Source organism: Penicillium antarcticum (genome assembly GCF_028974205.1).
Source record: "Penicillium antarcticum strain IBT 31339 chromosome Unknown utg000002l_segment0_segment0, whole genome shotgun sequence".
Taxonomy (NCBI): domain Eukaryota; kingdom Fungi; phylum Ascomycota; class Eurotiomycetes; order Eurotiales; family Aspergillaceae; genus Penicillium; species Penicillium antarcticum.
In genome coordinates this window covers 2748698-2773309 of record NW_026695300.1, presented here as the reverse complement: position 1 = coordinate 2773309, position 24612 = coordinate 2748698, and the positions used below count along the sequence as shown (strand labels likewise).

The 24612-nt window shown below is 49.9% G+C and overlaps 7 protein-coding genes across 7 annotated transcripts; 3 read left to right on the top strand and 4 right to left on the bottom strand.

The window, feature by feature from the left end:
* Positions 1-84: 84 nt before the first annotated feature.
* N7508_002015 (type II myosin) lies at positions 85-7449 on the bottom strand (the record flags this gene model as incomplete). The annotated part of the gene is made up of 4 exons (XM_058460081.1): positions 85-522; positions 578-6754; positions 6817-6960; positions 7012-7449. 4 exons carry the CDS (start codon positions 7447-7449, stop codon positions 85-87), a joined length of 7197 nt encoding a protein of 2398 aa, XP_058323613.1.
* A 545-nt stretch (positions 7450-7994) lies between these two features.
* N7508_002014 (uncharacterized protein) lies at positions 7995-11768 on the top strand (the record flags this gene model as incomplete). Its single annotated transcript, XM_058460080.1, has 6 exons — positions 7995-8358; positions 8422-8565; positions 8620-10398; positions 10468-11087; positions 11147-11387; positions 11569-11768. The coding sequence occupies 6 exons, from the start codon at positions 7995-7997 to the stop codon at positions 11766-11768; spliced, it is 3348 nt and encodes a 1115-aa protein (XP_058323612.1).
* Positions 11769-14208: 2440 nt separating this feature from the next.
* On the bottom strand, positions 14209-14685 carry N7508_002013 (uncharacterized protein; the record flags this gene model as incomplete). The annotated part of the gene is made up of 1 exon (XM_058460079.1): positions 14209-14685. One exon carries the CDS (start codon positions 14683-14685, stop codon positions 14209-14211), a length of 477 nt encoding a protein of 158 aa, XP_058323611.1.
* Positions 14686-15995: 1310 nt separating this feature from the next.
* On the top strand, positions 15996-17498 carry N7508_002012 (DHHC family palmitoyltransferase; the record flags this gene model as incomplete). The annotated part of the gene is made up of 5 exons (XM_058460078.1): positions 15996-16107; positions 16172-16673; positions 16724-16847; positions 16903-16943; positions 16997-17498. 5 exons carry the CDS (start codon positions 15996-15998, stop codon positions 17496-17498), a joined length of 1281 nt encoding a protein of 426 aa, XP_058323610.1.
* Positions 17499-18556: 1058 nt separating this feature from the next.
* On the top strand, positions 18557-19961 carry N7508_002011 (NADH:flavin oxidoreductase/NADH oxidase family protein; the record flags this gene model as incomplete). The annotated part of the gene is made up of 2 exons (XM_058460077.1): positions 18557-19468; positions 19515-19961. 2 exons carry the CDS (start codon positions 18557-18559, stop codon positions 19959-19961), a joined length of 1359 nt encoding a protein of 452 aa, XP_058323609.1.
* A 297-nt stretch (positions 19962-20258) lies between these two features.
* Positions 20259-21529, bottom strand: N7508_002010 (uncharacterized protein; the record flags this gene model as incomplete). Its single annotated transcript, XM_058460076.1, has 3 exons — positions 20259-20778; positions 20837-21318; positions 21374-21529. 3 exons carry the CDS (start codon positions 21527-21529, stop codon positions 20259-20261), a joined length of 1158 nt encoding a protein of 385 aa, XP_058323608.1.
* A 709-nt stretch (positions 21530-22238) lies between these two features.
* Positions 22239-23276, bottom strand: N7508_002009 (alpha/beta fold hydrolase; the record flags this gene model as incomplete). The annotated part of the gene is made up of 3 exons (XM_058460075.1): positions 22239-22433; positions 22487-22840; positions 22911-23276. The coding sequence occupies 3 exons, from the start codon at positions 23274-23276 to the stop codon at positions 22239-22241; spliced, it is 915 nt and encodes a 304-aa protein (XP_058323607.1).
* Between the last annotated feature and the right edge of the window lie 1336 nt (positions 23277-24612).

Genomic DNA, 24612 nt, shown 5'->3' with positions numbered 1-24612 from the left:
ATACAAAAACATGCCATCCATGATTATGGCTGCAACAACTCCGGACAGACAGATTAGTGTGTTAAACATCAATTAACACCCTATTCACAAGAACCCCTTGGTGTTGCTGGGTTGCCGTTGGGGAATGTCATTATTTGCATAGACACCATTACCGCGATGGCTGCCAGTCTCGCCGAAAGTCACTTTGCGGGCAATGGTGCTGCCTCCTCGCTCCCGCGTGGCCCTCCAGCCATCCAACTCGCGCTCTAAACGTAGAGCCTTCTCGCGCTCCTCGCGAAGCTCCCGCTCAGCGCGACGAGCTAGTAGCTGTGCGTCCGAATCGTTGTGCTGGAGTTCCTCGATATTGCCGAGGAGTCGTTCAATCTTATCCCGAGCTCTATTGATGTCGTCGGTGAGCTGGGTGTTCATCTTGTCGCGTCGCTCGATTTGAGACTGGAGATCCTTGACAGTACGATCGACGTTGCGAAGGGAGCGTTGCTCAGAACTGTGCTTGCTCTCCTGGTCTTCGAGGTGGGTTTCCAGCTAAACAGGCATGTTAATATGAAACGTAGAAATGACTCTGGGTATGCTATCTTACCTCCTTGATTCGCTTGTGCAAGAAGCGAACATCCTGGCTACCAGAGGAGTAGCTCTTGGTTTCCAGATCAACACAACGAAGTTGCGCCTCCTTTAGCGACTTCTCGAGAGCTGCCTTCTCCTTGAAGAGCTGGGCATTGGCTTCACGCTCAGCAGTAACTTCCTTCTGCATTTCAGTGGCCAAAGCATCAGCGCGACGCATCTTGCCAACTGCAGCAGCGGAAACGTCTTCCTGCTGGGCAATTCTGGACTTGAGCTCAAGCAGCTCGCGGTCCATGCTTGCAGCATTGCGCATAGATGGGCTTTCGCCTCTGGCGAGATCTTCTAGTCGCTCGCCAGCCTCAGCCAGGCGGCCTTCGAGCATCTTCTTGTCCTTCAGGAGCAAGTCACGCTCGGCAGTAGTATCCTCAACGGAAGTCCGAAGGGTGCGGACTTGGGACAGGAGGGAAACAACCTTGCTCTGGGCCTCGTTGTGGGCATTGACAGCCTCGTCGCGAGAGTTGGTAACATCCTGCAAGACAACATCCATGCGGGACTTCTCCTTGGCCCATGTCGAGCTATTGATAACCTCATTGTCCCACTTGCTGCGAAGGTCCTCGAGTTCCTCGCGGAGACGAGCAGTCTCTGAACGACCACTGAGAACACGTTCACGCTCCATCTCGAGTTCGTTGTTGAGAGTCGAGAACTCTCTCTGGTACTTTTGTCTAGTCTGTTCCATAGACGTCTCCTTATCCTCAAGGTCAATGGCTCGCTGGTTCCTGTAGTCCTCGAGCTCGTTCTGAAGACGCTGCTTAGCCTGCAAGGCACCTTGGAGCTCGGCAGCCTGGTCTTCCATCCGGGCCTCGAGGGACTGGGTCTGTCGCTGCAAGTCCTCGACGAGAGCATCCATTTCCTTGCGCTCAGACATGATTTGGGCACAGGTCTCTTCAGCCTCCTGGCCTTGGGATTTGGCAAATTGCTCGGCACGCGAAGCCTTCATGACAGCGATCTCGGCCTGCTCAAGCTTGTTGAAGTACTCATCCGAGCGGCTCTTATACAACATGAGGCTTGACTCGAGATCAGCAGAGCGGGATGACTCGGCATCCAGACGAATCTGGAGATCGGAGAACTCTTGAAGAAGCTGGTTGCGGCTGACAGCGTCTTGATCTCGGCCGACTTGCAATTCCTGGGCCTCCGACCGGGCATCACGAAGTTCAACCTCCAGTGTTGCCCGAGCCCGCTTCAGCTTCTCGAAGTGAGCCTTAGCATCACCGAACTCGGCCATAGTCTCATTGTGGACCTTCAGCAGAGAGCGGCGAGATTGCTCCTGTGAGTTGATGAGATCGTAAAGTTCTTCGTGCGATTTCGCCTGAACATCACGAAGGGACAATTCTCCAGAGCGAATGCTTCGCTCTAAAGATGATACCTTCTTAGAGGAGTCATCAAGTTGATCATGGAGGCGACCGTTCTCACGCTCGAGGAGCTGCATACGACGGATGGAAGGGCTCTCATCCTGCCAGATATCACCGCCGGGGGTAGAGCGTTCAATCTGGCTCTGGAGATGCTTGTTCTGCATCTCAGTCATCTGAAGCTTATTCTGCAGCTCTTCCAGTTCAGCAGCCGTATCCATGCGTCTCTGGTAGCCTTGTGTATCAACGGTGCGATCGGAGCGGGCAGAGTCGTTTGCCGCTTCGTGAACGTTGTAGCGCCGATTTGGTGTGGTGGGATTAGAGAATCGCTTGAGAGCGTCTTCGGAATTCTTCCTGAAGTGAGCAGGGGTACGGTTATTGGCTACTTCATTCTGATCGATCTCTTCAAGGAAGGCACGCTTGGAAGATGAGTACTTAGTGTCAAGTTCCTTCATCTCATCCGCGTGGCGTCGGCGCATTTCAGCAAGCTGGCTTTCAGCTCTCATGTACTTCTCTTCGGTGACACCAATCTTATTCTGCACTGTCTCAAGGACTTGGGCCAAGTTAACCTGCTTCGACAGGTGTGGTTGAACAGCCTCCCAGGATTGCGTGGGCTCACTAGCCTCGGGCTCGAAGACCTTGTGCAACAGGATCAATTGGCGATGCAAGTCCTCAATTTCCTTGTTCGCCCGATCCAGAGTGCCCTGAGTTTGACGAGTGTTGGCTTGGGCTTGAGTGCGCAGCTGGCGTTCCGTCTCAAGTTTGCGATTGGCCTCGGCGAGTTGAAGGTTGGCAGTGGAGGCGGCCTTTTCAGCGTTGCGGCTTGTCTTGTGCTCGCGGTTGACCTCGTGGTTAAGATCCTCCAGACTCAAGGATAACTTCTCCTTTTGCTTTTCCATAGACGTGATCTGGACCTGGGAGTCTTCTAGCTGGCGACTCAATTTTTTGGTCTCTTCATCCAACCTAGCCTTCTCCTTTTGCAGATTTGTCAACCGAAGTCTGTTGCTATCACTGGCCTTCGAGTTTGACCGGGCGATATCGAGGTTCTTTTGTTGGATCTTAGTCAAAAGAGATCTGTTATCATTCTCAGACGCGGTCAGTCTGCCTCGAAGGGTCACAAGCTCTCGCTCAAGACGCTCCTTGTGTTGGTCATGGCGGAGACGGAAGTTGTCAGATTCCGAAATTGTTTGCATGAGCTCTTGGATTTGAACAGAGAGCTGGGATCGTTCCGCTTCCACTTCCTCAAGCTGGCGTGCCTTCTCCTCAAGGTCCTTGCGCGAGCTGGTCATGCGCTCCTCGGCCTGCTTCATGATCTTACGCTCAATCTCGGCTTCGGCATTCATGCGCGCGGTCTCAGCGTCGGTGAATCTCTCACGAAGCTTGATTAGCTCCCCCTGCAACTCTTTCCGTGTCATTTCCGCCGCGAGTCTGGCCTCGGTAGCCCGACGCAAACTGTCTTGCTGAATATACATCTCCTTCTCGATGGTAATCTTGGACTCGTTGAGCTCGTCGTACTTGTGGGTCAACTGAGCAAGATTGTGCTCAGAAAGCATCTGGACGTCGTCTCGTGATTGGCGTTCACGGCTGAGATCGGCTTGAGCCTGGAAGAGTTGATCCTTGAGGTCGTGCACCTGCTCCTCCAAGAGTTTCCTGCTCTCTCCAGCCTCCGCATCCTCAGATCGCTTGTCATCTAGAAGGCGTTTGAGGTCGGCAGCCTCACGCTGAAGCTGAGTCTTCTCAGAGCGCATGGCATCTCTCTCGGCTTGGACTTCTCGAAGGCGGCCTTGCATGTTGTCGTGGCGTGTTGACAACGAAGTCTTCTCAGCTTCGATGCTCTTCTTCTCTTCTTCGTGTTTCTTGACATCATTTCGGAGAACAGCCATCTCGCTCTCCTTGCGGCGGAGAAGATCCTCGTAGCCGGTAGAAGTGGTAGACAATTCGGCGATCTGGTCACGAATAGACCGATTCTCTTCTGAAATATCACGAACTTGCTTTTGAGACTTTTCGAGTTCTTTGGAGGTAGCGACGAACTTGACCTCGAGGTCTTGATCAGTCTTCAACAATTTCGCTTCCAAGTCTTGAAGCTTGCGATCTTTCAAGCTGAGATGGCTTTGGAGCATCTTGATCTCCTGTTCTAGTCCTTGGATCTGTTCATTCTTTCCTGAAAATTGGGTTTCGGTTTCGGAAAGCTTGCCATTCAATTCCTCCAGTCGAGATTGCAGGCTGTTCTTCTCCGACTCCAAGGTCTGTATGATCAGTCCTGCCTGCTCCAACTGAGTGATTCGAAGTTGCAGCTGCTCTTCAGCCTTTTTCTTTGCATCAACGATTTCGTCTAGCTGTTCTTCAAGACTTTCCTGGTCGGCGATCGCACCGGCAAGCTTTTCAGCAAGTTCTCCTTCACGATCTTGTAGACGCTTGAAGATCTCTTCCTTATCCAGCGCGAGGGCACGTTCGCTCTCCAAGGTTTGCTGGATCTTCTGAATCTCAAGTTCAGTTCGACGTCTCTCTTCGTCCAACTTCTGTCGACCTGCCAGATCCTGTTTCATCTTGGCTTCTAATTCCAGGATCTTGTCGTCTCGCTTTTTAACTTCCTTCGCGTTTCTCGTGTCGCCCAGTAGGGGCTTCATTCTCGAGAACATGCGCCACCAAGGGCTTCCCTTCAATTCAAGGTAGACATGGAAGTTCTGCTGAATGATACGAGTAGCTTCGGCACGATACAGTCGTTTGTTGGAGATGCGCCGTTGGATGAAGCCTCGCGCGATAGACTGGAAGCGCGACATGATAGTGCGGATTAGCTGGTCACGCTTCTCTTCCAAGTCGGCAAGAACACCAGCCCGGAAGAACACCTTCGTTCTACCAACTCGGTACCAAGCCCGATCCATACCAAGCTTCTCCAGCATGATGCGGGCAGCACTCTGTCCCTCCAAGTAGCCCTTGGGCATGTGTTGGCACAGGACTTCATACCGCTGTCTGAATTCCGCAAAGTGCAAACGATTGGGGAACCCAGTACGAGCGATTCGAATACCTTCTAAAACACCGTTGCACCGTAGCTGGTCCAATACAAGTGGAGCATGTAGCATCTTTGGTCGCTTCTTGTGATTGGGCAAGATACAACGGACGAAATGGGGATGAGTAGAGTGAAGTTGAGCCATCAAACTAGATAGCTGCTCCTTGTGCCTTTGAGCAACTGTCCGGAATAGGCCCTTCTTCACGCGGCTTCTTGGGTGGTTGCCACCATCTTCCTCCGAGTCTGCGCAGTCCGAGAACAGGTTCGCGACGTGTGGCTCACTGGATGTGGCCAAGAGGCGAGTGATATTGTCGTTGAGAGGGTCCTTGTTCTTCTCAAGCCAGTCGCTTGTCGAGTACTCAACCTCAGCAGCATAGTGGGTCAGAATGAATCCTTGGTTGAGACGAGATGCATGGTACTTGGGGGTCTTTCGATCCCACAGACCATGAAGCTTCTCGGTGAACGATTTATCTGTAGCTTTGGGCATGACACAGTCTTCATCAAGACAAGAGAAGATACCAATAGGGTTGGTAAGCTCGATCAAATCGATTGTTGGCTGCAGGTCTTTTCCGAAGTCAATAAATTGCCACTCGATTTGCTCCCTAGCGTATTCCTCTTGTTCCAGGACGAACATATGATGGTTGAAGAATTGCTGTAGCTTCTCGTTCGTATAGTTGATGCAAAGTTGCTCGAAACTGTTGTTGTCGAAGATTTCGAAACCGGCAATATCAAGGACTCCAATGAAGTAGTTGTCATCACTGGCCATTGACCGTCCCAGCTGACCGTTGATTCGAGCAACAAGATTTCCAAATCCACGCTCATAGATACCCTTGGACAAGGCATCTAGGGCCATGCGAACCTGGTCAGGAGTCTGAACCTTCTCTACCCATTCACGGCCGGCCTTGACTCGTGGATGAAGTAGGCCCTTGACAAAGGGTTCTGCGGCAATACCGAGAAGTTGACAGGCCTTTTCCACGCTTGAGTAGCCCTCAGGCGCCAACGCTGCTTGGTCTGCACGAACACTCGCCTTGGCCACACTGACATTGCCCAAATGCAACACAGCAGCGATTGTCCGCAAGATACATAGCTGGTCATCTTCGGAGAAGTTCATCACATGGAAGGCTTCGATCAATGAGTTCCACTCCTCTTGGTCAGAGACTCCTACAATCGAGTCATTTCCCTCTCTTGTGTAGGCAAAGTCCTCGATTTGAAGATCCTCGATTAGAAGCTTCTCGCGGGTTTTGCGGTCTGCACCTTGTAGCAGCTGATAGAAAACGTGGTAATTTCGTTCGTTAGAATTTGGTTTTACAACTCGTGATTTCTCGAGCAGGTACCAATCAATCCATGCTCCGGCTATTTGCCCAGATCGAGAGAACTCAATGCGAATAAACTTTCCGAATCGAGACGAGTTGTGGTTTCTGACCGTCTGAGCGTTTCCAAAGGCCTCGAGAATTGGATTAGCTCGTAGGATCTGTTGCGAGAGACCGGTAATCTGTTTCGCACCGGACCGGGCATAAGGTGTATCTGAGGTGGCGACAGCTGCAAGGTATTGGATAACCTTCTTCGTGTTCTCAGTTTTACCAGCTCCAGATTCACCAGTGACCAGGATACTTTGGTTTTCGCCTTCCTCAACAAGGTTCCTGAAAGCCTCATCGGCCATGGCGAAGATGTGGGGTCTGGTTTCCTCTCTCCCACGGCCCTTGTACATCTTCACATATTCATTGGTGTAGATAGGTAGCGGACAGTAGGGGTTAATCGTTACAAGGAATAGTCCTGAGTAGGTCTGCAAGCCCAGTATGTCAGCTGCAAGCCCTCGTCGACATGGCCTTTGGGAGGGAAACAAACATAGATCAAATCCGATTGATATCTGGTGTGGAGGTTATGGACCACAGACGCCTCGTTTAAATGGGTAAGTTCCGCCATATCATCTGCTTTGTCGAACTTGGCTGGGTTAACCTTGTCGACCTGGTCCGCGTCCACCTCACGTTGCTATCCCAATGTCAGTAGATGTCTTCCTACGTGTCTCATGGGCATCCATACGTCGCCATCGTCGCTCTGCACTAGCATGCGGCCTCCTTCCAACTCCTCTAAAACAAGGCCCCGGACAAAAGCCTTCTCATTGTCTCGTAGCCAGACATATTTGTTTCCCGAAAAGTCGTTGTCTCCTTCAATCCCACGGATTTGATCCGCTCCACGACGCAACTCCTCCGACTTGATAAAGCTGGGGGCGAATGTTCCTGAGGACGGACTGTTCTTCGCCGAATTCGATCGTTCCCGGTTTCCAGCCGAAGATAAGGTTGGCGACAGCTGTGAGACGGATGAGTTTCGCAGGTGGCCTCTTGCTGATTCTAGTCCATTAGAAGGTATGATAATAGCCGACTTGGGCCTTGTTCCTTGCGACTGGGATGTCTGTGAGGGTGATGGACGCGCAAAGAGACTGGCGCGCTTCGGCGAGGCATTCAATTGAGAGGGAAGCATGGCGGTCGTAGTTTCAATAGCACATTATTCAAGTAGGGTGGTGTTTCTCATAATCAAGGTCAAGTTCCAAATTAGGGTGTAAATGTAAGAAGCAGAGAGTGTCAAATGCAAGTTGGAAGAAGAAGAGTGGAGTGACGCACCCCGATATCGATGATGTTTGTTTACTCTGCGTTCCTCGGGCGCCCGCCGATCTGGCCCGGTCCGTGCACGAACTCGTCACGTGAACGGCTCGATCTTTTTTGGTTGAGGCGCTGAGCGCACCGGAGGCGCGTTCTCCAGTTCATCCCTATCTCCTTTTGCGAGATTTAGTCGCTCATCTCTTGTCTCACTTGGTTGTTACTCAAGCGCTTTCCTAATAACGACTGATAAATTGCTGAAGTTTCGAATATTTTTTCTCGAGACCTAACAACGCTACTCCCACAATAATCGCAACCTCTCAGTCGTCATGACACTTCGGCTTTGAAATTAGTACCTCTTTTCCATACGACTTATCGCCTTTGCGACCAGAAGATAATTTCTTACTTCGCTCCCTACACGGTCTCATCATGTCTGATCAACAACCTCCACCTTACGGTGGCCATCCGAACTATGCTCAGCAGTGGCCGACATATGCACCGATGATTCCCCCAAACGCTCACAATCGCGCTGACTTCGGTACACCGAGTGCACCTGCTCCGAACACTGCGCCGAAAATCGATAATAATATGGCAGCTTTCAACACGAATTCACAGCTCGCAGGACCAGGTGGCACTCCCAACCAGGCTTTCTTCTTTCCACCTCCATTTCCATTTTTCAATCAGTTTGACCCGTCGCAACCTCCTCCTTTCCCTCCGATGCCTTACCCAGGAATGGGATTTCCCCCACCTCTCCTTCCAACAGGGTCCTCCAATCCTCCCGCGGCACATCCAAGTATGTACCCACCAGGCTTGCAACAATCGCTCGCATCAACTACCAATGTGAACCACGCTTTAGAACAAGCAGACAGCAGCAGGGAAGAGGGAGAAGTCAGCGAAGAGAATGAGGAAGCATCACGCCCGTCGAAACGTCATACTGTGCGCCAGGATTCTGAAATGGAAGAAGGAGAAGCTGCAAGCTCCGGGAGGAGCAGTGGATCACGTACCACTCCCTTTATTCTCATTTTTACGTGTTTGTTTTACTAACATTGCAAAGCATACAATCCTCCTCTATCAATGTCGGTAGACACTGGCGCAGTTCGTCATGTGATGCAGTCGCAAAAGCAGAACGCACACGCCGCAACAATAGCCACGCCTCAATACCAGAAATCAGCTGCACAGCTACGGATCCAAGCTCAAGGAGCGTTGCTCAGCTTGGCGCCTCACAACATTCGCTTCAACGAGTTGGTTGCAGAGGGCATAAACCCAGCGATCCTGAGACAGCTCTACGAGGAAGTTGGAATCAAGGTTGTCACGTCAACAGAACAAGCCCCGGTAAAGGTCGACTCCCGAGCTGCCAAGTCCACACGACCCATTGAAGCTCCTAAGCCACAGTTGGAGGCCAGCAGGACAGCAAATGAAAAGAATGTATCAGCGAAGACAAGCAAACCAGTCTCACAATATTCTAGCTCATCGGCTGTTGCCCCCTCCGGCCCAGATAAACCTCTGGAGAGAAAGGAACTTATTGCGCAAATGCTGGCCGCGAAAGCTGCGAAACTTGCACCTTCGCCAGGAGGTAGTGTAAAGTCCGCACCGAGCCCGCCGTCTAGCGCACTTCCCCCAGCGCCAAAGGAACCATCGGTGAAGGAAAAAAGCAAAGCTCAAACCGAGCTGGCAAGACAACGAATCGAGGAACTCAAGCGCAACGCTCTGCGAAAGACGCAACTTGCAGCCCAGCTAGACCAGGCCGCGGTCTCGTCGCCACCTCAATCTCAAGCTCCAGTCATTCAGCATCCGCTTCCCCTTCGACCTCCTGTGCCCGAGCTCAATCAGTCTGCTGGTCTCCCGGGACTTGTCATGACTGAATCAGCTCAAGAGCCAGATGAAAGTTCTGCTCCCGAACTCCCTCAAGATGTATCTGTCGACCCGACCCCAGTATCACGAACTTCACAGCGCAAACGACCTCGTGCATCCGACTTTGACGAAGCAGTCGCTCCTCCCAAAAAGCCTTTCACCCCAGTATCTGGATATTTCACCCCAACCGACAGACTTGTTATTGCAATTAGCGACGATGAATCCCTCTATGGGGATGATGAGGATGACAACATGGACCTAGACTTCAGCCCTGGAGAGGAACCAGCGCCATCGGGAAGCGCAACCGCTCCCGAGGCACCCATCCAGCCGCAGCCATCTATCACCAGGGGTTCTACATCAACCCCGCAGATCCCCTCCAGCCAGGGTGAACAAGGAGATATTAGACTCAAAGATATGGAAATCCAAGCCATGCGCCGCAAGATTGCGGAGTTAGAGCTACGACGGAAATCGAAACTTACTGCAAGTCGAACCCAGTCACCTCGCACTGTGGATGACTCTGGAACATCGTCATCTAGTGGACAACCCTTTGCTCTGGAGGTTGCGGTTGCAGACACCCCGATCGCACCTACCCCAGTCGCCACTCCTCCCACTTCTTGTCTCGCCGATCGCCCCGGTATAATCGATTCCTTCCGTGATTCATCCATCAGAGTCCTTGCTGCAATGGATAAGAAGCAGCTGGACAGCATGCAGTCTAAAATTTTGCGCATGAAACACATTGAATCTGAGCTTCCCGATTTGGACGCAGGAATTTCTTCGCCCGAGTCTCGCCTTTCTGATTGTCGTCAAGAGGCTGAGGCACTGATAGCAGACATCACCAAAGGAAGAGAAGGTCGATATCAACTCGTGGAGGAATTGAAACGCCTCAGCTATGAGATCAATGGATTATCATCAGAAGATTTGGATGAGCTTCATCGACAGGCCGAAATCAAGAAGCAACGTCTCCCTGAACCAGCACCGGAAGGTAAGGCCCAATTAGAACCTGGAAGGATTCAAGATGTATTGTCCAAGTTCTGACTCACTATTGCTATAGCTTCTCTATCATCTCCCCCTAACTTGAGTACTGTTATCCCGGATAACTCTGGCCATGAGCCAGAAGATACTCGTGGCTCCCAAGAACCTGCGCAAGAAACATCGACATCATACCAGACAGATTCTGCTGGGTCAGCCATGGATGAGTCTGACGACAGTAGCAGCGATGAATCTGGTTCGTCTAACGATGATGAACCTGCTAGAGCCCCCGTCCAAGCCGATATTCCCGAAAATGTCCCAGAGTTCTCAGAATCCATGGACATTGACTCTTCGGATGAATCCGAGTCGGCGAGCTCGCCATCTGCTGCAACCCACCTTGACCCAGAGCCTGCCGATCAGCACACAGTACAGCATGAAGATAACGACCGGTCCGGTCGTGAAATTTCGGCGGTATCTGATGCTTATGAGCCACCTGAGCCTGATGCTGATGCTCAATCCGAAGGCTCTAGCTACAGTCCTCCTCCGTTCAGTCCAGCTCCTCCATCTCCTCCAGCTTCCGTAGAAAACACAGCAACCTCAGCGCCTTCGATTGATATCACTCAAGCCGATGAAGCACTAACGAACGATCACCAGGTGCCAGACCAATTGCCCCGGTCGGACTCGCAAGTTGGCGTTCTTGGCGTATGAACACCATCTTTCCCAGAGGAAACATTGGGTGAACCATACTAACTCCTATCTAGACTCAGGAATCATCCGCCAGCTTGGGGAAGAGATTCACCCCATACAAAAGTCCTCTACGAAACTTCAAGGCTTATCGCTATCACCCCAATTATGCTGAAGACGTTTCGAGCGGTCACCGTTCGCTAACCTACAGTCATAACATTGATTCAATGCAATACCTGTGCCCCTACGAACTGGCCGGTGGTGTCTGTAATGACCGGTCCTGCGAGTGTCAGCATTTTCGGGACATGACTCTAAGCGGTGCGTCGACATGAACAACATGCAACACCTTTTCTCGCCCCGGAGTCCCCTTTGGCCTATTACACCTTTTGGTCTCCTTTCTTTTTGTCTGCCTGCATACTCCTGCCTCACTTTTCTTTCGTTCATCTTCTGCGGTTTTGCCCTGTTCGCATGCTGACTACAGAACCATTAACCTCAACAGACGACAAAATTCTCGTCCAAATGGGCGCCGTCCGAGAGGGTGAGACCGAAGAAGAAAAAGAAAACTATCTCGCTGGACTGAAAGAGATCATCAACGACATGCGACGTGATAAGGTGAAAGACTTTGACACTGTGGCCGCCGAAATAGCCGCATACCGTAGGCGCTTCCTCAAAGACCCGTCGCGAGTCTTGCCCCTGTAACTTTCCAAACCCCTTCATCGAAAGACTCTTCAGGAGTCAAGGTGAGAGCTGTCTTCCATTCGTCTTGTGAACGCCACCATCGAAGTCTTCAATGGCATGGTACATCGCTCCACATGGGACTCAGTCCTCCCAATGGCTATGACGCCATTTGTCTTTCTTTGCGATATGATATCCCTTGACACCGCCCCTCAGGGCACTCATGAAATACTTCCTCCGCATCATCAGCCGACCTGGCTATTTTTTTCGTTGCAACCGACCTCGTCTTTTTTTCTTCTTCTCCTTGTTCTAGGCTCTGAGCCTTTGCATTGTCCAAGGAACTCAGCGAAACGGCGTTGGGGCATCTGCATCTTCTCAGCTGCTGGTAGTTCAGCTCTGGGAGAGCTCTCTGGTTACCGCTAATCTGCACGGTTGTACGATTATAATTACGGCGGGTTTCTCAGAACATATTCATAGCACCAGTCAATATGTATTTTCTATCCAATCATTGGTCTCTCATTCTCAGTAGGATTTCAATCACTATGCCAAGTAACTTGGAACTTGCCCAGAGTATGCACACTTGTGAGTCAATCGACTGACCGTATGACCACATGTTAAGTTTATGATGAGCGGGTATGCATATCGTATATCGAAGATATGGAACCCAACCCAGTGACTCACTCCTCCTGCGACGCTAAAGAAATAAGACAAAAGAAATCACATTATTGAAAATGTACTAGCTTCTAACACCTCAGCTACAGTAGCGGAATCAGTACCCCCACATATCATCCCAGCCGCACACCTTATATGTAGGTACATAACTTATATCTTCAGCTTCACTAACCCAGCGGCCCGTAAGAAATGGGGGCAGAAAAGAAACAAAGAACAGCCCAGACCACGAACCCCAATAAAAAAACCCTCATGACGAGAATAGAATAGATTGCAAAGTAACCAGCCAAGGAACAATAAGCAGTGGATGATCCGGGCTGAAGGAGTGCTAAGTATAGTGCGGAATTTGGGGGCCGAGTTATAGTTCGTGCGACCGTTTCACACGATATCGACGATAATAATAGTAATGGTATATGGGTGAATGGCTGGATTAGCTTTTTTTTTTCTTACTGGTAATAATAGCGATATCTCAAAATATTAATATTGAAATATTGAAATTGTTGATGGTTTATTTGTATGCAGTTCCGATCTATAACCTCCGGTCTATAGTAGCGCGGGACCCGTCTGTGAGTCAGGCCAGGACAAGGCAGAATAGCGGAGCCAAGAGAAAGAGACTCTGGTTTACCATTTCCCCCCTGCTCGCAAGAGAAAAGGCGCGCCATGGTTCGGGAAGGTTTCTTGTCTAACGCGTTTGAATCATATTGTAGTGTAGTATTCTGGAGTATGGGGAGTTCCCGCGCGCCCGAGTCGCCCGAAAGCGAGGGGCACAGGGTCGCTTAGAAAACAGCCGAGGAGCATGACATTAGACGGGTAGTGGGGAGCAAAATGACAAGCAGAATCAAAAGTAGTCTCCGCGGAAGGAACAAGCGCGTAGCCAAGCCCCAGACCCTTCGGGGCGCACAGTCCACCCAGCCAGCACAGCCTCAATGGGACAACTACGACATCACCATATGGAATGATAAGGTGAACAACTAATAAGGAACAAGTCAGATCTAGAAAGGTCGTCAAGGCTGGAGGCTGAGGCTGAGGCAGACAGAAGAAAGGGCGGAGAGGGGGCCAGGACACGGAGACTCCGCCATAGTTCAGTGAGAGCACGACCGCTTCTTTAGTATGGGCCATAGGGCTGTTTGCTGCAGATGGTAGGCCCAAGGAGCGGTAACCCAAGAGGGTACCCGGGCGCAGGTCTAGGGCTGGGACACCCTGGCGTGCATGACGCCCAGAACCGGGCTCCAGTTTCGGGGAGCCGCAAGGTACTTTCTAACCAACCATAAAATTGATCAGCTGGGTAAATTCATTTTACGTACCCTTGCCCGGGTTGAGGCTTTGAACAGGGGTTTGCATATTTCCCTGGTGAAGATCACAGGCGCTACTATGACTACATTCTACATGGCGCAGTCGGGGACCGAGTAGAGGAATAGTAGAGATTACAGAGAAACGGTGAGTAGGAAATAGAGTAATAATAAGAAGAGGATAGATTCTAAATATGTCATATAATCAACAGGTAATAAATAGCAAAAAAAACATCCAAGGCATACAGGGATCCAGCCCCATACGCTAAACCAAATCCAGCCAAGTATACACTCTATCCCCAAACAAAATACACCTGGTATATGCTGACGCTGTGAACATAGGAACCATTCCCATAAGCAGAGATGCATGAACAGAAATAGAAACAGAGATATAGAAAATATTGGAAACACTGGCGCGAGAGTCAGCTCCCATAAAACAAGCCAGTGGAGAGGGATATGCTCACCATTGTAATCATAGTCATCAATCCTTGTAGAATGCAGCAATCTCACTTGACATTGGTGCAGCTCGAGCAAGCAACGTGGTCGCATTCAATGCATTTGGGCTGAACGTTGTAGATCTTAGGTCCATCACCGCAGTTGCAACAGATGTACATGTACGTTGCACCGTGGACTCGTGCACCCGCTAGTGAAGACGACGACATGTCTCTGTCCTCTGCGCGGAGTAACGGCCGGACACCAGGTAGTTCTGGTACTTGAGGGAGAATAGCCCTGGTGTTGATGGTTCCTGTGTGAGGAGAGTCCATGTGTACGGCGGCTGGGTATGGTGATGTGATGTCGCAGCTGTGCGAGTGGGAGTGGGAGTGCGAGTGGGAGGACATGTTCAAGTCCATGTTGATGCTGTCTGAGATCTTCTCTTCAGTGCAGCGAGCACAGCGGCGAACTCCACACTGAATGCAGGAGTCGTAGAGAGAGGAGTTGTGAGGGCCGAAGTTGCAGCCACAGCAGTACCATAAAGAAGCCATGATGGTTATAGGCTTGGTGGTTTGGATGTTGATTAAAGACAGATTGGATTGCTTCGGGCTTTGGGAACTTCGAGGATGCAAGTGGGCTCTATATAGTAGAGCGAGATGTATGGCTTGGATCGTTGGAGTTATACAAGACTTGGTTTGGATGGATTGAGTTTGAGGATAAATTAGATTTCAAGCCTGGGAACGAAGGAACTATATAGGATTCTGACGTGAAGAATGGAATACTTAAGGTATCAATTAGCAGCGCAAGGCAGTGTCCAGCAATAGTCAACAGCCCCAGGCAGCCTTGTCGCCGTATTAGGAAAGGTGGATTAGGGGAGAAAGGGCGTTAACCCGGGGCAGTCATATTTTGGGGCCATGGGTGAGAGGCTGTCTAGTTGCACATCATCCGGGGTATGGGTATTCCCAAAAGATCGCCCGAGTGGCTTAGTGTAAGATTCCCGGGCTGCGATTTGCCCAAAGTCAGCCTGTGCCTAGATACCGGGAGAGGAAGTGAATCATAGATGCCCGGCGTTTTGACTCAACGGGTCCCGCTGCATCCACTTCAGGGCTAAGCAAAGGCTTGCACACCGTCTCCCATAGGCACTCTTACCCGGGAGAAACTATGAGCTTCGGGGCAATCTGGCTGACTCGGCGGAGCCGAAATAACGGTCTACAATCGTCCGTCTAGAATTCGGCTTGCTTCGATGCCTTGTTCTCGTGTGCTTCAATTGGTGCTGTTCATTCCCCACCGCTCCTGTTTTCCCAGGCAGCGCTTGCGCCAAAAGTGAAAAGAGTCATAGTCGAGTCAGGTGCTCCGCTAAGCCCTCTGTTGCCTAAGGACATCTCCAAGCTCTAACATGCCTTCCATATCGTTTCATTGGCTTTTGGAGGTGTTCCTGATGACACTTCGAGATTACGAAGCAACATGCCGTGAAACGTCCACGGGTCAAGGCTGATTTTTAATTCCAAAATCTCACTTCACCATGTGCACTCTGACCTCATAATGGTACTATATTGTCTATTTCCAGAGCGGGTGATCCGACATTCAGCCATTCAGCTATATCTGACGGTCGCAGCTGGGATCTGAACAAGTGAGAGTGAGTAATCGGTACACCGGCATCTACGAGGTTCAAGTCTTGAAGTACAGAGAGAAGGAAATGCAAGGGTAAACGGATGTCCCTCGAACCATGGGTCTACTTGAGCCGCCCTGGATTTGCAACGATTACGTCAGATGTTTGCACTGTTTGTGAGTTACCTTTCCTGATATCCAACTCCGGCCGGGCCTATCTTGCGCTTACATATGTTATTGTATCGAATATTCGATGGCGTCTCAAGCGCAGAAGCGCGTGAATGTCGTGGTATCCAGGCTCATTCCGCCCGTGTTACTCGGCGCAACCACCTACGCTTCTTACGCCATCACGAAACCATTATGCAGTGAGTAACACGCTTGACAGCTGCCTGGAGCCGAACGAGAGAAAGCTAACGGTGCGGACCCAAGTCGACTACTTAATACACCCGTTATCGTTCTATAATGGAGGCCCGCGAGTCGGCGCTGGCGCTGCGATTCTCGCGATCTACTGGGTCCTCCTGATTCCGATGGTTGTCACTTATTTACATCTCTATTACCACGTGCTATGGAACCCCGGTTACCTGCCGCTAAGTGCGGAGCGAATACAAGGAGATGAAAGGGAGAAGAACCCGAAGCGTTCCCATCCGAAGCGCCGCCGTCGGAGGGGCAGCTCGCGCAAAGCCCCGGACCCTGAGAAACCGCTGCAACCCGAGGACGATGCGGAGAGAGGGGTGCTTGCCAACGCTGGAAGCGATGCAACCCAGCCAAGCTTTTCTAATCTGGAAAAGTTCTACACAAAAGACATTTTCGTTTGTCAGGATGATGGCCGGCCGCCGTGGTGTACAACATGCTGCACATTCAAACCGGACAGGTCGCACCACTGCCGTGAACTGGGTCGCTGTGTGCGAAAAATGGATCATTTCTGCCCTTGGTAACATGCTTTTTTGCGATGAAAATTGAATTTTTGCTGACTTACTGTAGGGTTGGAGGTGTGGTCTCGGAAACATCCTTCAAATTATTCATTCAATTCGTCTTTTACACTTGTGTGTACTGTACCTTTACTCTCATTGTGTCTGCCTATTTCACGGCAGAGATACGACGCCAGGTAGGCAACATACGGGATAAATTATGCCGCCTGGTCTTACGCTAATATTTTCCAGACCGGAGGAGCAAACCCTCATTGGTGTGTTTGCATCGGACTGTAAGTCGCATTGAAATCCACTCTTAGGATTCAACAATACTAACGTAGCCTAGGGCTGGTCTATTTGGCTTCTTCACAGCAGGAATGACCCTCAGTTCCGTTCAAATGGCCATGCTCAACGTTACAACAATCGAAAACCTAAACCGCCGCTCAGTCGTCTGGACCCTAGCCGTCCGAGTCCCAGAACACCTAACCGACAGACTTTGGACAACAGACTCCCCTTGGGCCCCGACATTTCGCATGGTATCCTACCCCCCCGCAATCCCTTCAACACCAGACAGACCGCAAACAGACCCATCCACCGGAGAAAAGCACGTCTTCGCAATTCTCCACACCCTCCCAGGTGAAAACCCTTTCGACCTCGGCAGCCCATTCAAAAACCTCCAACAGGTCATGGGATACAGTATCACCGATTGGCTCCTCCCAATCAAGCAAAGCCCCTGCGCAGCCCACAGCAGCATGGAGAGCGATTTCGCTCTGGGACCTGTTGTCACCCGATTGAAGCAGGAGGCCGGTCTCATTCCGTATGAGCATGGAAATGGCGCTGCTGCGTAGGGCTGAGACTTCTTTTTTTTTTTCATTTTCGGTCAGCTTAGCGCGTGGTTTGCATTTGCGTATTCTTATTTTAATTGGTGGGACACTTGTCACCGCTGTATTCTTAGACCATGGTACATTCATTGGCCTATATTATGCATATCATTGGCCTCTCTTTGCATTGGCATGGATCCAGCCATTTAGGGCTGAATGTTCCTTGTTGTCGCTATATCCAGGTGCATATGTATACTAGATAAGATACCTGGCGATCTCCGGGCATTGATATTCCCGGTTCTCTGAGTGCCAAGACATATCCCACACGAACCTCATTGGGACTAGCGTGGTGCCTCAACATTGTGGATGAATAGCAGCTCCTATTTGCCGCCTAATGGTAGAGGGCTAAATAAATTGCTGCCCATAGTTAGTGAACTATGCCTCTTCATTATGTGCTGAGCAAATGTTCCAGCCTGTCCCTCGATCAACAATACCATGATCTCACTGGACCATGAAGAATTTTCCATTGCAATTATGCATAAGTTAAACCTCGGCCCACCACATTAGATATTTACGGACAAAAGTACTACTCACAGAATAAACAATGCAGGCCAGTGTCTATGCCCTTTTCGGTATACTCCGAGCAAGTTTGCCACTGCTATTGTACCTGTCTTCGGTTCCGTGATGTCCAAGACAGACGAGAAGGTAGGCAACAGGACTCTCGACGCCATTAACACTATAAGTCAAGTGCTATAGTGCAAGTTTTCAGATCATCCTGAAATTTCTTCCTGGCTATCATCGCGTCCATTTCTCAACAGACGGACGAAAAGTCGGCCTTGGGACAACTATCTAACCGCTCCCTGAAACCGCTCCACTTTTCCTGTGGCGCTCTGCACTTGGAATTTAATGGAACTGCTTATAAATTATCAGGAGATAACCTTGGAATCTTGGTTCTGAACACAAAATGTGCACATAAGTCGTTTTAAAGTATAAGTATCGCATCACATAATTTATCCATAGTCCTAATTCTTCCCAAACTCTTTGTATAGGACATAATTACCACACAAACGTCAAGCTTATCCAAGATGTCTTCCACTCCACGACTTGAGTGCGCCGATGTCGACGCCAGTCCTCTGGGCCAACCCCTGCAATTTGAATTTTCCGGCCGCAGTGCACCAAACCGTTTCCTGAAGGGTGCTATGAGTGAGCGTCTCGCCTCATTCTCTCTCAAAGATGTCAATGCACGTGGTATCCCTTCAGCCGAACTGATCCAAGCCTACAAGAGCTGGGGCGAAGGCCAAATAGGAATCAACCTGACAGGAAATGTGATGATCGACCCCGGCCACCTAGAAGCAGCCGGAAACCCAGTGATTCCGCAAAAGGCAGAGTTCTCCGGCGAGCGGTTCGACCGTTTCAAGGACCTCGCCACAGCCGGAAAGGCCAAGGGCTGTCTCATCATTGCCCAGGTTGGACACCCTGGTCGTCAGACTCCCGAGTACCTGCAGCCGAACCCAATCAGTGCCAGTGATGTGCAGCTGAAGGCTGATACGATGGGTTCATTTGCTAAGCCCCGTGCTGCTACCGAAGAGGACATTGCCAATGTCATTGACGGCTTTGCTCATGCTGCAGAATACCTTGATAAGGCTGGCTTCGATGGTATCCAGCTGCACGGTGCTCATGGATATCTTCTTAGCCAGTTCTTGTCTCCTACTACTAACCTCCGAACTGATAAGTACGGCGGTGACTTGAAGAACCGTATGCGGTTGATCTTGGAGGTTAGAGATGAGATCGCGAAGAGAGTTCGTAAGGACTTTGTTGTCGGTATCAAGATCAATAGTGTTGAGTTCCAGGCGAAGGGCTTCCAGCCTGATGAGGCCAAGGAGCTTTGCCAGGCTCTTGAGGAACATGCTTTCGACTTTGTCGAGTTGTCTGGTGGCACTTATGAGAACTGGCCCTTGGCTAACCAGAAGCGGGAGTCGACCATCGAGCGGGAAGCAGTAAGTTCCTTCCCCATTCGTCTATAAAGATTCGAACCATCTAAAGAGCTATCCTAATGTCAACCAGTTCTTTTTGGAATTCGCCAAGCTCATCGTCCCTGCTTTGAGCAAGACAAAGACCTACGTGACAGGTGGTCTGAAGACTGTCGAGGGCATGGTCAAAGCGCTCAACACAGTCGACGGAGTCGGTATTGGCCGCGCTCTCTGCCAAGAGCCAAACCTTTGCGCACATATCCTGTCCGGACAGGTTAAAGGTGCCCTGCTTCAAAAGCTGAACATGTTGGACTTTGGCGCCACAGCTGGTGCGGCCGGTCTTCAGATCACGCAGATGGGCAATGGATTGCAGCCCATCGACCTCTCCAAGGAGGAGAATGTGGCAAAACTCTTTGCTACCCTGGGTGCCTGGGCTGCTGCCAGAAAGGAGAACTTGGAGATGTATCAGTTCCCTGTTCTGCCTGATTATAGTGTTCCCTACTCCATTGTGGTCCTCTGATAGCCTTGTTTGTACTATAAGGATTTAGATTTAGATGACTACTACGAGGGGGAATCAATGACGTGTAAATATCTCATCTGCAATTTTCATTCAATATGCAGACCGATATTCCTACACATACATCCATCTTAACTTCCAAGGCATGAAAGCCGCCAAATGGTATAGAAGTACATGTACATTCTCTAACCCGTTCCCTTCCTGTTCAATCCCAGCCCGCCAGTAATCAACCAAAGTAATAGAAGCACCCTATGAAGTGATTCGGAAGTATAATACAAATTTAAATGAAATCGCCACCCCTCAACCAGTGGAAGTCTGCGTAAACTCCTTATCGACCCGAATCTCAGACAACGGAATCTGATCCTCATCAGAGCGCCTCCCAACAATCTTCTGACCCTGAACCCGAGTGAAAGTTTTCGTCCGATCATAGCTCGGTCTAAGCGCAGCATCCATACGATTCTGCTCAGACAACGAGTCTGATTCATCGGGTAAATGATAGAAAGAATGGCGATGCGAATGCTTGGAGTGCTGAATGATAGCGGCGGTACTCTCTACTGTTTGTGAAGGTTCAGTGGCGCCGTTTGTGGTTTTTGTCCTTGTTCCGTTTGTGCTTCTAAAAAGGGCCACAACGCTACCGTTGATACCCAGGATGCGTGCTATGAAGCGCAGAGCGGGGCGGAGGGTTGGGAGGTTTGCTGAGATGATACCCGCTGACATTTCGATGGCTGTCCAGCCGACTGTTGGGGCAAGGGTGTAGGAGGAATCTAGGGCGCTGTAGCTGAATAGGACTGAGAAGCGGTAGGCGGAGGCGAAGACGACGCTGGGGAGGTTAGATTTGGGGGGTTCTTTTTTTGGGATTGGAAAAACTAGTGACTTACAAAAATCCCAAGCTGAATGCGATCAACACGGCTATCTTTTCTGAGGTTCGAAGTTGTAGTTTCCATACTTGTGGGATCGGAAGTAGGAGAATGGCGACGTCGGTTGCGATCGTTGAGACGGCGTTTGCGATCCATGTGCTAACTTGGTTGATGCATCGCCCTGGAATATCGGGATACCATAGCTTCTGGACGGGGACACAAATGAAGATGAAAAGGAAGGTAATGCAGATAACCCAAAGGATGACGAAGGTTCCGATGATGTATGCCCATGTCTTGAAGTATGGGAAGCGGAAGATCCGATAGTACATAAGCAGAATGCTCAATTTGGTCCAAACGAGATTGAACACATAGAGAACCTCGGCAGCGACAAGGTACTTTGCAATCATGACCACGTTTTCCATTGGTACCTGAGTACCTGCGTGAAGTCCCATGCCCTTCTTGACCATGGTGTAGATGAACCCAACGACAATGAAATTCCATAGCTTTCCGACTGTCAGCATTCATGCGATTGAGACCGGAGTGGGGGATTGAGCGAACCATAGAAAAGATGATTGTATAGTCATCCCACCATAACTTTTGACCTCGTTCATAACGAGCGAGTAGTCGAAGACAAACAGTCACAAATGCCAGCACCGTGACCGAAGCCACAGTAGCTATGGTCCATGGCTGCAGACTGCCCTGATTGCTTTCCATGACGCGAGGAAAGTTTGCAGTAGAACAAGCTCGGCAAATGCTGGGAGGCAATAAAATTTAATATAGACTGAGTTTATTGGTCTCCAATCTCGTTGGGGGCCACGGTATATGGTCCCTGGGGTCTGTCTTGATAATCGGACGCTAAAAAGTCCCTTGCATGTTGAGGTAGATACATAATTTTTTCTCTGCAGGATCATTTTTCTTGTAGATCACGGCATGAACTCGGCATGAAATCGTATTGTAAATGGCTCCAGGAATCGTACTTTTGACACTGACAAGCTCGGCGTCTCAGGTTTGAACCTTATTAGCAGCTGTCAACCAATACCCGAACCTCCCGGTTGGGCATTCATTCCCTTTTTCTCAGCATTGATTATAAGTTCAGGAACCGAGGACCAATAGTCAACGACGCTGTGCCAAAACGATTATCCACATGGCGTTGTGTAGGGCGTGTAACCCCTAAGCTGGATTTGAAAGGGGGCGTTTTGGCGAAAAAAAATATGCAAACTCCACACCTTAGCACCATCTAAACAGAAGCAGCCAATTTCACCAAAATTACAAGAATTTGACCCACACCATCAAATCAAAGACCGTCCAGCCGGGCCGATGTCATATCATCCTCTTGGCATGATTCTCAAACGTGGTAGCAAATACCTTAATACTTTAATTGGAATCAAAACCATGGTTCATTGAACGGTTTTATCTACTATCTTCATCGACTCTTCGCAGTAGCGGAACCGTACTTCTTGACCATAGCCAACAGGGCCTCATTTACCTCCTTGGGGTTGGTAGCATTGAGATAATGCGCACCCCCCTCAATCATCACAAGTTTAGCATCCACAGACGAGGTGAAACGTTTAATGTGCTCCGCCGGCACGATCGTCGAGAACGGAACATCTTCGGTACCCTGATCGATTTGTCAATGCGCAGATCTTCCACAACGGGTAATGCAAGACTCACCTGTAGCCAATGAACAGGACATTTGATATCACCGATCCGGAGCAGCAGTCCGTCTCTCTCTAGCAGACAATTGAGCGCCATGCGGACCTTTTTCCGGCCCTCATCGCCCTTGTATACATCCTTCAAAGTTTGAGTCCAGAATGCAGATCGCTCAGCGGTGGCAGCGGCACCGAAGCCAATTCCACCCACCAATCCACACCAGACATCATCCACAACAAAATCGGGTGTAGCCGAGGGACTAGTCCACTTCTCGTAAAATACCGTGAGATTCGCAGCGGGGTCCCAGCAGTTCTTGGAGCGCGATTCCTGAGATTCATAATCCATGGAGGTTCCAAGAGGCATCAGACCGAGTATCTAGTAATATGCAAGGTTAATTCTATCTGAGCTTTAAGTCAAACGGCTGTGCATGAGCAGGGGCACCTACCCTGTCCGGGGCCAGAAGCGCCATTCTAGTCACGATCCACCCGCCCTGGCTTGTGCCCAGCACGAAGGATTTCTGAATCCCAAAGTGGTCCATGACCTGCAAGGCCATGTGGGCGGAATCCCAGTACGTAAAGTGCTCAGAAGGGGAACTGGTCGAGCCATGTCCTAGCGGCTCGATGGCAAGCAGGTTCATGGCATCGTTCAGGGCGTCGTTGTTGAACTGTTCATAGTACAGAGACACGGTCATGCACATCGAATTAATCAGCACGCATGTTGGCTTGGTGGGATCGTATTGGCCCTTGGCGAAGGCGTAGCCGGCCTTGACGCCGCCTAGGTGGGGGACGGTGATTGTTTGAGTGGCAGCCATTTCTGTAATAGTCAATAGTTCGATAGAACTTGAGATGAATGGTTTGCGATTTTATCTCACTTCTGGGGGAAGATATGCCGCTTTACCTCGGAGGTTAGCCGAGTTTGCCCCTGGATTTCACTACGAAGTTATGCCTAACCCCACTAATACCGATATGTACGTATTTCTCGAATTGTGTGAATCCCGGTAAGGTTCCAGTAGTGCACGGAGATGGCTCGGTTTTCGCACTAAATCGGAGTTTGATCTCCAAATGACCGTTTTGTGGAGTCTTTTTGGGTTATTGGCCTCGTTCTCGTAGGATCAACAATAACCCCGACGTGTGGGTCGCTCTAAACTCAGTAGAGTTAAAGTAAAGCTGCCAGCCGTGTCAGTTGACTGCCATTTTCTGAGACATTATTGGCATCTGCCAGAAAGCGAACACCCGGAACAAAAGCAAAGCTATCTGCAGTAGTGGGGAAAAACGCTAAGAAAATGAGACGAAGAATGGCAATGGCAAAGTCTGTGGCCTGATGCATGAGATGAGCATTGTTTGTAGACCTGTAATTATCCTGACACCTTCAAGTTTACTTATGGAGATGTGATGTGCCGGTGATGTATTGTTGACTTGAAAGGAAGGTGGAGGGCGAATGGAGAACTTGTTTTGACGGCAATGGTCATCTTGATACCTTCCTCTCTTGGCGTTCTAATTGGTGCCTGGGCCTTGTTTCGCGTTAGCTAAGCAAACCCCTAAGCAGAGATCCATGGATCACTCCAGTTGTTTATATACTCTGGTTACTTTACTTTCCATGTAGAGTGAGAGCTCCTATGATGAGCATGTGGACCCTACAGCATCTGCCTCTGATAATCTCGGTTGGGACTAATTCAGTCATCATATTTCATGCGTATTAATTGATGAAAATCCATGCACTTCTTGGCAATGTTAATTCGCCGAGCATCGGAAGTCTCCTGAATACATAACTTTTCTCGCAAAGTCCGAATAACGTATCTCCCGGTGAAGTGGCCACCCCAAAACACCATACTAATTGGGATATATTACAATTTCATATCGCAACAACGGTAGTCTATATGGTCTATAGCGACTTTTGCCTCGTAGCACAATACTTTTTAGGTGATATCTAGATTCTTTGGGGTTTTTAGAAGATATTTATATTTCTGGCCTCACAGCAACGTAGTTCTCAATGGTCTGATGATGCAGCCTATCGATTTCCTTGAACTTGAATGTAGGGTTGAACAGTCTTACCAGTAGCTACCAAGAAGCAATAAAATACAATAAAACGGGGTTGTTGAGTGATCAAGTTGAAATTTATTCTATCTAGTATGGTGTTTTGGGAGTGGC